At 35.8% G+C, this 10,235-nt stretch overlaps 1 protein-coding gene across 2 annotated transcripts in view; it reads right to left on the minus strand.

The window, feature by feature from the left end:
• Positions 1 to 967: 967 nt before the first annotated feature.
• Positions 968 to 10,235, minus strand: part of ADAMDEC1 (ADAM-like, decysin 1) — a 21,316-nt gene continuing 12,048 nt past the window's right edge. For both annotated transcript variants that reach the window (XM_011962606.1, XM_011962605.1), the window contains 9 exons: positions 8,975 to 9,161; positions 8,690 to 8,752; positions 7,871 to 7,942; positions 7,389 to 7,555; positions 6,956 to 7,037; positions 6,123 to 6,253; positions 5,087 to 5,264; positions 2,891 to 2,976; positions 968 to 1,683 (listed from right to left, as the gene is read on the minus strand). In XM_011962606.1, the coding sequence (XP_011817996.1) occupies positions 1,677 to 1,683; positions 2,891 to 2,976; positions 5,087 to 5,264; positions 6,123 to 6,253; positions 6,956 to 7,037; positions 7,389 to 7,555; positions 7,871 to 7,942; positions 8,690 to 8,752; positions 8,975 to 9,161 (973 nt within the window). In that variant the 3' untranslated portion in view covers positions 968 to 1,676. The remainder of the gene's footprint in view (positions 1,684 to 2,890; positions 2,977 to 5,086; positions 5,265 to 6,122; positions 6,254 to 6,955; positions 7,038 to 7,388; positions 7,556 to 7,870; positions 7,943 to 8,689; positions 8,753 to 8,974; positions 9,162 to 10,235) is intronic.

Raw genomic sequence — 10,235 nt, forward strand, 5'->3', positions numbered from 1 at the left:
CTATTCTGTGCTAAAGTTCTCCTATCATACATACACCATTGCAATGTGGTGTCACTGGTCAGAGAGTAGGGAAGAGGTGTCAGAGACTTAAATAACCATAGAGCATAGATGAGTCAAATGTAGTAGAACAGGGAGTGATACGTTTTGAGTATTTCCTTTGCTTTTGCTAGAATTTATTTAATTATGAATTTATATAGGTTGGGTTTCAGTAGTGGCTGTGTTGAGCAACCAGCTCACAATACTCCTTAAAGTTTAACAGTTGACATACACAAGCCTGTACTAGAAGTCTCCAGCATGCCACTGATTTTAATCCCTGCAGCTCAGTCAGTTTTACTATAGGAAGCCTCTACCTGAGCACAAGGTCAGGGGTTGGGGGTGGGGTGGAAAGGATGCCCTAAGAAGCCCTTTTTCCTTGGAAGAATTGGCTAGAAGTTCGTATCAGACCAGTGGGCAGTGGAGATCCTGGCAAGGCATATCCTGGGGCCGCAGCCGGGCTGACACCCACACCTGGCATGCAGCCTCACAGGAAACACTGGCAGTGCCAGCCCATCGATGACCGCGAGGCCATAAAGGGGGAGACAGCCAAACCAGCATGCAGTGCATCCTAGGAGGCCCTTGGGTTCAAAGCCCAATCTTTAAAAATATGTCTCAGTTTCTAGTCGCCCAGCATAGACATCTATGGAAATTTAGGTAACTTTCATTAATTGTTAAAAATTATTTGGAGAAGGAAACCTCAGGAAGAAGCCTGGTCTTCCTGTGTGACTGGCCTCACATCATGCCATTTTGGGTGTGAAAAGATGACACGACCTCCTTTTCTCATATCCATATAGCATTGCTTGGCTATCTGTGACAATATTATTAAATTACCAGAGCGACGATTTTCCAATGATGTGAGGCTTCAACACCTAACACAAAACCTACAAAGAAGCTTGAAAATACTCAGTTTCATAAATGACCACACAGAAAAGCCTCAAAAGTTGCATTTTTATTGACATTATGGTTCATTAAATCTTTAAGCCTTCTTTGCTGGCTCAATTAAAATATAAGCAATGTAGACATCTCAGAATAAACTTCATATATAATGATGAGGGAGATGTGTATAGGATATACTTGATAAAATGAAAAATATTTACATTTAATCATTCTTGGCATGAGATAGAAAAATACTGCACGTTCAAGAGCAAGGCAAAGTGAACACAGAGGAATAACATAAAACCTGAATTCTATTCTTCTTTCTATTGCCAAAGCCTTCCCCCATCACGTGGTATTATTTTTTTATAGACCATACTAGTAAGATGGAGGAAGCATTAAAGCATAGTACTTGTAATTTAACAATTCTGGAGTGTTAACTCTGAATAATTCAGCGGTGCATTTTAAGATGCTTTGATGGAAGGCTACTTTCTTTTGTTCTCCAAAGGGCAGAACTAAGTCACAAATTCATGATCTTTAAAAAAAAAAAAAAAAAAAGAAAGATTAGGCCTAAACAAACAGCCAACATCTCTAAGTACATCTGTTTACCTGTTTCCTGGACTGATAACAATATAGAAAGTAGAATAACAAGTGAAAGACCATTATGTCTAAGTACACAGGTGAAAATTCACAAGATTCCTGGGACAGTTAAAGTTGTTGGTTCTTGTCCTGGCAAGGCAGCATCTCAGTGAAGCAGACTTTTGGGTTCACTTTCTGATTAAAGGAAAAATAAAGTTTGGAAGCCAGGGTTATTACAAGTTATAAAATATTATGTAATAATGATAATGAAAATGTATAGAATGTAAATTATGTGAGTAAGAATTCATATTATTTAAGAGACAATATTATTCGCTGTATTTTATGAGTGAAAAAAAATCTAATTTAGCTGCATTTAAAGTCCCACAGCTAGTTTGGGGCAGAAAAGCCTAGAATTTTAGTTTCCTGAGTCTACCTCCAATTTTCTTTCCATGGTATAAATTGTGTATCTTGCACAGTAAGGGGCATGTTCACCTAGGGTTCCAAGTCCCTAAATAGCTGGATGATTCTTTTTCTTTTGCGATGCTATGTTTCTGGCCTGGGCACAATTTCCAGAATCTCCTGCAGAGTGGAATCATTCCATGATTCATGTAGGCTGCATTAAATGGTGCTTGGTAAATAAGCAAGCGTTGGTCCTTATCTTTGACCTTGCCGATCCATTCCCAATGAAATGATAATTGATGGTGCTTGAGTCAATTATTTTCTTTATACTCTTTCTGCAGTTTCTATTCCAGAAATGATTTGGGAAAGGGGAGTAAAGAAAATGTATCCTGAGTCTTTCCCCTATTTTTGATTTTTCTTGTTGCCATTTTTATATTTAGAGGTTATTTTTCATTGAAACAAGTACCATTTTCCAAGTAATTGGGTTCCCTAGCCCAAGTCATATAGAATTGTATAAGACACAGAACTACTACCTGGATTATGACTCATTGAAACACTTTAAAGGGAGTAAAATTGTCAAATTTTATAGCATGTTCTTAAATGCTATTGATTTTCTGACAGCCTTGCAAATTAAAACTATCAGCTTTTAACCGAGAATAAAACAAGCTCATCAACTGAGGCTATTTTTAAATACACTTTTCTTTTCTCATTTTGGTTGGTATTAAACTCATCATTCTCTAACAGGAATTTAAACAGGTTTTGGCATAGATTCCAGCAGCCCTAATCTCACAGAGGTCAAAGTAGCTACTTTCTCATGAGTGTTTGTCCACAATCCTTCATCATGTTCATAATGGTTGCTAGTTTTCCTCTCCAAAATTGAGTCATTTGAAAAATATAAAATACATTGTGTTTTAGTGTATCATAGAATCCAGTGGCATATTTTTCTCAAATGTGAAATAAAAGTGAGAAAACGTTTTGGAACAAAGAAGGCAAAAAGTCTTACCTGGTATGGTTTGGAGCGTCTCCTCCACAATCAGTTCCAGGCTTCAGTTTACACTTTAGGGCTTCGCAGCAGAGATTGGTACATTCCTTCAAAGCACACACACAATGGAAAAAGGTGGTTCAACATTTTCTTCCCATAGACTAGGTGATAGAATTCTGGTACAAGATGGCAATGAAAGTTTACTTTTTAAGCTAAATTACTCTGATAGGCAAATTCCAGTGACAATGACTAAGGACATTGAAAAATAGAAAACAAAATATCATCAGCAATGAAGACTACTCCTTAGAAGGTGAGCAATAGAATTATTCAAGAATTTTTCAAAAGTAAATTTTGTCTAGATGTATGATGTGTATGTCCAAACTAAAGAAAGTGAACATATAGCAGAAAGAAAAATATGAAAACAATTTAGAAGGCCTTACAAAACTGCAGGAACTCCATGAAGAACTTCATATATATAAGTTTCCTCAGAAAATTTAAAGGCAACTTGTCTTTTAAGACAATGCTTAATGTTGTAAAAATATCAGTGCCCTTCAAAGTTAAATATAAATTTAATGCATTTCCATCAAATCTCAATGGTATTTGAGGACAAGTTTGCAATAACAACAGTAATGACAAAACAATGAAGAGATTTAACATTAAAATGCATTGTCAAGTTACAATCTTTAAAATAGTGTCATGCCTGGGAGAAATACCTAGACAGAAAGCTTATTTTTAAAATAGAAAAAAAACCCTAATTATATACCTAGGAATAATAAACTGGCATATCAGATCTATGAGAAATTGGATTAATCAATAAACAATACTGTATAAAGTATATATACTAGTTTTTGGATAAGAAAACTGTTATGTAGAAATTCAGTTGTTCCTAAGCCCAAACTCTCTAGTTTTATTCAATTACAGAAGAAAAATATCAACAAGATATGAAAATAATACAGAAGTTGATTGACATAATTCAAGAATTTTAGATGTTACATATTCTGTATACAATGGTCCTCTCTTGGCCTCTTCCTTCTTCTTTCCCCCTTTCCTTTCTGTAAATACATACCATTTACTTGCTGAAACCAGAAGTACCTAGGGTTTTAAGTATCTTCAATTGTCTTCCACCCGAGAAACCATAGAGGAATGTAAGCAAGTAAGAATGAGATAAACATAACTCTAGTTTTTTATAAAATGTCAAATCTTTTGTAAAATTCCATACTTCTTTATAATTAACAGAAAGTTTACAATATTCTTCACAAATGACTAAGTTATGCTGCATAGACTTCTGATGTAATCTAACCACCTAAAATTTCTGAATACATAAACTGAAGCATAGAGAGTTTAGACACCATGCTCATTGTCACAGAGCCATCTTAAGTAATGGATACTCCTTGGGCTGCATCCTGCTTCACCAATGATTAGCTGTGTATCTTTGAAACTAGTTAACTTTTCCGAGCCTCACTTTGTCTCTAAATTGGGACAATGGCAATATTTTGTATATTTGTGAGTAATAGAAGAGATGGTGTATATGAAAGTAATTTTCAGATTATCTGATATGTGCAATCTCTTCAAACAAGAATTCTTAGTCTTTGTCTTAAAAGTAAAAGAAACTTGTTATGACAACAGAAATATCTTTTAGAAGCCAATGGGATTGCTAGTGGTCAGTGTTGTTTAGAGTACACAAATGCCTTGAAAGAGTCTGATTTATAGAAATTAACAGAATCATAGTGCTTATTCTGGATGTTCTATGTTAATAGCCCATTTTCTACAGATTTTTGTGATTATTTTTTCTTTTCCTCTTCTCTGTTTTGTTTACAACCTGGTTTACATGCTGGCTTGATGAGAAAAGACCAACTCTACCTCTGAGAACTTACTTCTAGATCTCTAATTGTTCCTGTTCAACAGATGATTAACTGTGACATTATGTCATTTAGGGATTTCTGACTAATACACGTTTTGGAAAGATCATAAGTGACATGTTATAGTTAACAAGTAACTTCTTTACATTTAACTTCATATAATTACGTCAAAATCATGTCCTGGTTTTTGAAATGCCTTTCAGAGGATTACTAAATTCAGTAGCAAAAACACAAGTGCAAATCTGTTTTTTACTATGATGCGAGGTTTGTCTTTAGAAAGAATTTCCAAAAGAATATTGGAAAACAAAAAGAAAACTGCATAATTCTTCTGCCCCAGTCAAAATCTAATAAATAATACCTTAGGAGAGCCACAGTCACAATCTTCTCCCACTTCCAGAAGGTGGTTCCCACACACTGGTGTTGTCATTATATTTGTAGGAATAGGTGCTTGCAGCAGGCACTTTGGTTTCTGAGATAAGAGGTATCTTTCAAAATGTGCGCGGCAAGATGTACTGAAATCCTTTGGGAATTTTGAACTGTAATCAGAAGAAAACTCATATGACATACAGTGTGGTGCCTTCTGTGTGAAACACAGAATAAAGATAAAGAAACACGAGACTCTGACTTACCTAACTGTATTACCAACCTCAATGGAAATTCCAAATTTGGCAACCATTTAGGACTGCACTGTATTAAACGTGGTAGGTGATAGAACATGCATACTGTGGTATTTGGAAATTATTTTCCTAGAGCCTAAGTCATAGAGCTGAAAGGATTTCCACTTCCATGTGGCCATTTAGTATTGTTCTAAAGGACAGCAGTGACAGCCATCACCATTTGTAATAATCCACTCATTTTGCATTGAGAAATGAGGGGCAAGAGATAATAATAACGAATCAGTGAAAGGAAGTAGTTGCAGGCTTCTGGGCTGTATGGAAATATTTCTCTTCTTCTTTGTGAGCATTTCAAGAACAAAGTATGTTTGATTTATTTTTCTATCTCAAAGTCTTTGCAAAGTGCCTGGCATTCACAGGTAATTCATAAATAGGCAAAAATAGATGATTGGTTGATTGATGATAGGAGTATAAGACGATCCTGTCATCATCATAATGAGATGAATATTTTTAGAAACTATGGGTTCATTTTAAGTTAGAATCATTTTAAGTCAAAATTATAAGGTCACCATACTTGCAAGCTCTATCTTGGCATATTTATAAATCTTAAAGAATGAGCCCTGGTAGTTTTTAAAATTTGTGCCTCAAGAGACTGGAGGTTGAATTAATGGGATACACAACCCTTGGGAAAAAATATGCCCATTCAACATCTGTAGACTGCTTCCGAATTCTTTAAGACTTGGAAAACATCTCTCTTCTTCTAGGATGATGAGGTCTCACCTCAGATACTGATTCATCACACAACTGCCAGAGGGACACTTGGTGTTGAACGGAACATCAGGCATACCGAGGACATGGCCCAGCTCATGTGACATCACTGCTACAAGAGCCACATTATTCTTTTTTTTAGCCTGGAAAAAAAAAAAGTAGACACATTTATTTATTCTGTTTTTATTCAATTGTTGCCAATGTGCAGTACTTTAAAAATGGCTTAAGAGATGAAAACTAGTGAACCATTCGCTCTTTTCCCTGTCACCGTGTATTGCAAAACGTTGAAAGAGCATTGGAAGTGGTTGGGTCCTATGGATACAATATATTGTATTCAATAAATATTTGTTGAACTAATGGATACTAAGTTACCAGTAAATCATGGTTAAATTAATTACATTCTTCATAGGAAGTACTCATAGGCACCATATCAGAGGTCTCCAAAACCTATTGCTATCATATCTATGACACTGGAGTGCTTGGCCACATGACATCTACATGCACCTTTCTTCCTTGTCTGGCCTCTCTGGCCACAGATATTGGGGATGACTAGAGTTAACCCGGGTCACAGAAGGTATTGGATCCCCTTTCTGTTCCAATATTCCTGCTCTGATTTTCTAACATGAACTAAAGAATGACATGGCATGCTCTAGCAAGGCTGATGTTAGGAGATGTTCTGTTTCATAATCCAAGGGGTCTTCAGTGCAATGACCTACCAGTAGTTTCATTTCTACTTTCATTCATTGATTCAGCAAATGTTCATTTTGCTCATTCTATATAAGGTGTTATGCTGGACTTCACAGAGGATGCAGAACCACAGGGAGGCTTACTATAAATTTACACACCTCAATAACAGCAATCGAAGATGGGGAACACAAGGAATTCGAAGCTGCCAGTCCCACGCGTCGATTGTTGAAGCTAATCCCGCTGTATGAAAGTTACAGATACTACTGTCACAATCTGAGCCTTTGTAACAATTAGCTTTTGTTAATTATGTTAATGAATTGCCTCACTACCCTAGCCTTTTTATATGGACTAGGCCCAAAAAAACTTCTATTCCTTCGTGTTATAATGACCACAGATGGTTATCTTATATCCAAGAGCTCATTCTATCATCTGATTATTGATCCAATAATCTCACGGGTGAATTGCTAGTGGTACAATGTCAAGCACTCTGACAGTTGATCAGGGAACTATTACGGAGCTGAAACCCTTGCTAAGGAACCTTGGGGATAGTGATCCATTCTGCCTACATTCACCTGGCCAGCATGTGCTCACCTGAGGAGCTGAGCATGGTCGTGGATCTTTTCCCTCCGGTTGGAAGTGTGCCATCTCAGGAAGTTGTTAAACGTGGTACTTCCGCTGGGCACCACATTTATCTTATCACCGTCAGACCAGATTTCCATACCTACCAAGGCCACTTGAACATCTATGGTGTTATAAATCTGTAGAAAGAGCATGCATCTTTATACAAATGTTCAGGATTCCTTTTGTGTTTGAGAACTTTTGTTGACCCCAATTGATGAATAAAGTGACAGACTGGAAGTAATGAATTTCCATTTTGAAAGTAAAAATTTTAAAAGTTGTCTTTGTTGCAATGCATATAATTTCACCTTGATGTTGATCCTTGTTCTGCTAAAATTTCCCTGAACTATTTAACTTAAGGCATTTGTGACCTTTTTAACTTCTTGTTGGTGAAATCATAGGGAAGGTCCAGGCTTCTATGCAGAAACACGAGGTTTACATGACTAATGTCTTACCACATTGAGTAGGTTCATCACATCAAACACAAAGCTTCTTATCAGAGTTAGATTCTCATTATAGTTCTTATACTGTAAAATACAAAACACAAAGTATAGTGAAATAGCAAATTACACTGAGAAAGCTGATAGCATACAAGATTTCACATTTTAAGAAAAAGTATGCATTTCACTACAATTAACATCTGTGCATTCCATAATTAAATAATGTAAGACTGTGTTCTGGCAAATTCTATTTCAAATGTTAAGAGTTTTTTGATAAAAGTTAGAAATTCATGTAAAATTTTAATGTTCTTATAATTTTATGATTTTAAGTTGAATAAATCAAATTAACAATTTTAAGGTTTTTAAATGGAATCATGTGATTAAAATTTGATTACAAAGCAACATTTGCTAGATAGAAAAGTAGATTCTAGTATTTTCCTCTGTATCTATCAATATAATTCCTAAGTTATATAGAGTTTTGTGTTGATTTTATATTGACATAATATTTATATTAAATATATTTAATTTTATATTAAGATATTAAGTATTGTAATATTTTAATAATGCATTCTTTTTATTTTTCTTTTTTGGTTGATTTCCTGTAGCTATCTGGTGTTAAGTATATTGCCAATATCTAAATATGTTCATGGCAGATGGATATTAAAGGGGATGAGGAGATAATAACTGTTGCTGGAAAGGCAAGTAAACAGCCAAGACACCCAAGTGGACAAATGCCCCATTATTAGCTAAAATAGTTTATTGCTTGCTTTTGCTTGATAAGTAAACTTAAAAGGTGACTGAACTGGCCAAGAGGCCTGTGTGTTTCATACTCACAAAGGCATTATCCAGCACTAAATAGAGATCAATGTATTTCTGTGCCCGAAGAAAGTCTTCTCGCTTTACAAAGAATAAAAGAACATTGTTAGTCATTGTCTTTATCCTAAAAGATCCCAAAGCTTAAAAGGAGACTTTTTTTCCCCTAAAATAGAAGATAAATAGAAAAACAAGTAAATAAATTATAGACTTGACACATGTTACTCATTTCTAAGAATAGTAGTATATCGCCTATCTTTGCTGAGACAATTGAAGTAAACGATGAGGTAATGGAATTGTATTCACCTCTGGGCTTTTGAGTGATCTAGAGATTCGAATTGGGCCTTGTTTCCCGCCAGTGCTCCTCATACCACATGTGTGGTTAGCTGGGTCTTGTTCCTCCTGGTTAGATGTAAAGATGGCATGTTCTTTCTCGTCTGTGCTCTTCAGAGGTTTTATCAGGTATCTTTGATGATGATGTGTGAAGTATCCTCTGGGAGAGATAGAGACTTGTATTTCAGGATTCCTGACACACAGAGTCATATTTGCATCCAAGAATGGATTGATGTCTGCCCCTCCATCCCAACTTCACACATAGTCTTGTCCTTCTTAGACCTTTCAGCTAACTTTTGGTAATGTAAATTAGAATTACTATTTGTCGATATAAAATGAAGCCTAGCTTACTTACCAAGAGAATTCTGAACAAGAATTATAAAGATGAAACAACCCCAAAGAATTTGGAATTTGCACCATGGTAAATATTTTTTCCATAGTTTATTGATTCATTTAACAAATATTTCATGGCAGATCCCAGGACTATAATGGAAAATGGAGTAAGGGAATGTTTAGATAGCAAGAACCCCGGAGGGGAACATGAATGATCAACAGGCCAACCAGAGTAACACGCTGGGATTAGAAGTAGCTTAAAGAATCCCTGTTTCTATAATCATAATAGTTTGATAATTTGTTCATAAATAGAAGGTGAATCCATATAATAAAATATTACCATCCAACATAACTGTTCAAAATTATATTCCTGAAGGTATGTTATGATATGTGAAAAACTTGTCATGTGTGTTATGAGCCATGTTGGAAGAACAATGTGTTCTATTTTTTTATTTCAATGCTGTGAAAGATACATTTGTCTATATGTGTATATAAGGGTGCCAACATGACAAAATGTTAATAACACTGATCACTTAGAGGTCAACTTTTGTGATAGTTGTTATTTTCTTTTTCTTTCTTTTTTTTTTTTTGTTTTGAGATGGAGTCTCGCTCTGTCGCCCAGGCTAGAGTGCAGTGGAGCTATCTTGGCTCACTGCAAGCTCCGCCTCCAGATTCATGTCATTCTTCTGCCTCAGCCTCCTGAGTAGCTGGGACTACAAGTGCCCGCCACCACACCCGGCTAATTTTTTTTGTATTTTTAGTAGAAACGCGTTTCACTGTGTTAGCCAGGATGGTCTCGATCTCCTGACCTCATGATCCACCCGCCTCGGCCTCCCAAAGTGCTGGGATTACAGGTGTGAGCCACCGCGCTTGGCCTGTTATTTTCTTTTTTTTTTTTTTT

This window comes from Colobus angolensis, unplaced genomic scaffold (assembly GCF_000951035.1).
Source record: "Colobus angolensis palliatus isolate OR3802 unplaced genomic scaffold, Cang.pa_1.0 Scaffold6, whole genome shotgun sequence".
NCBI lineage: Eukaryota > Metazoa > Chordata > Mammalia > Primates > Cercopithecidae > Colobus > Colobus angolensis.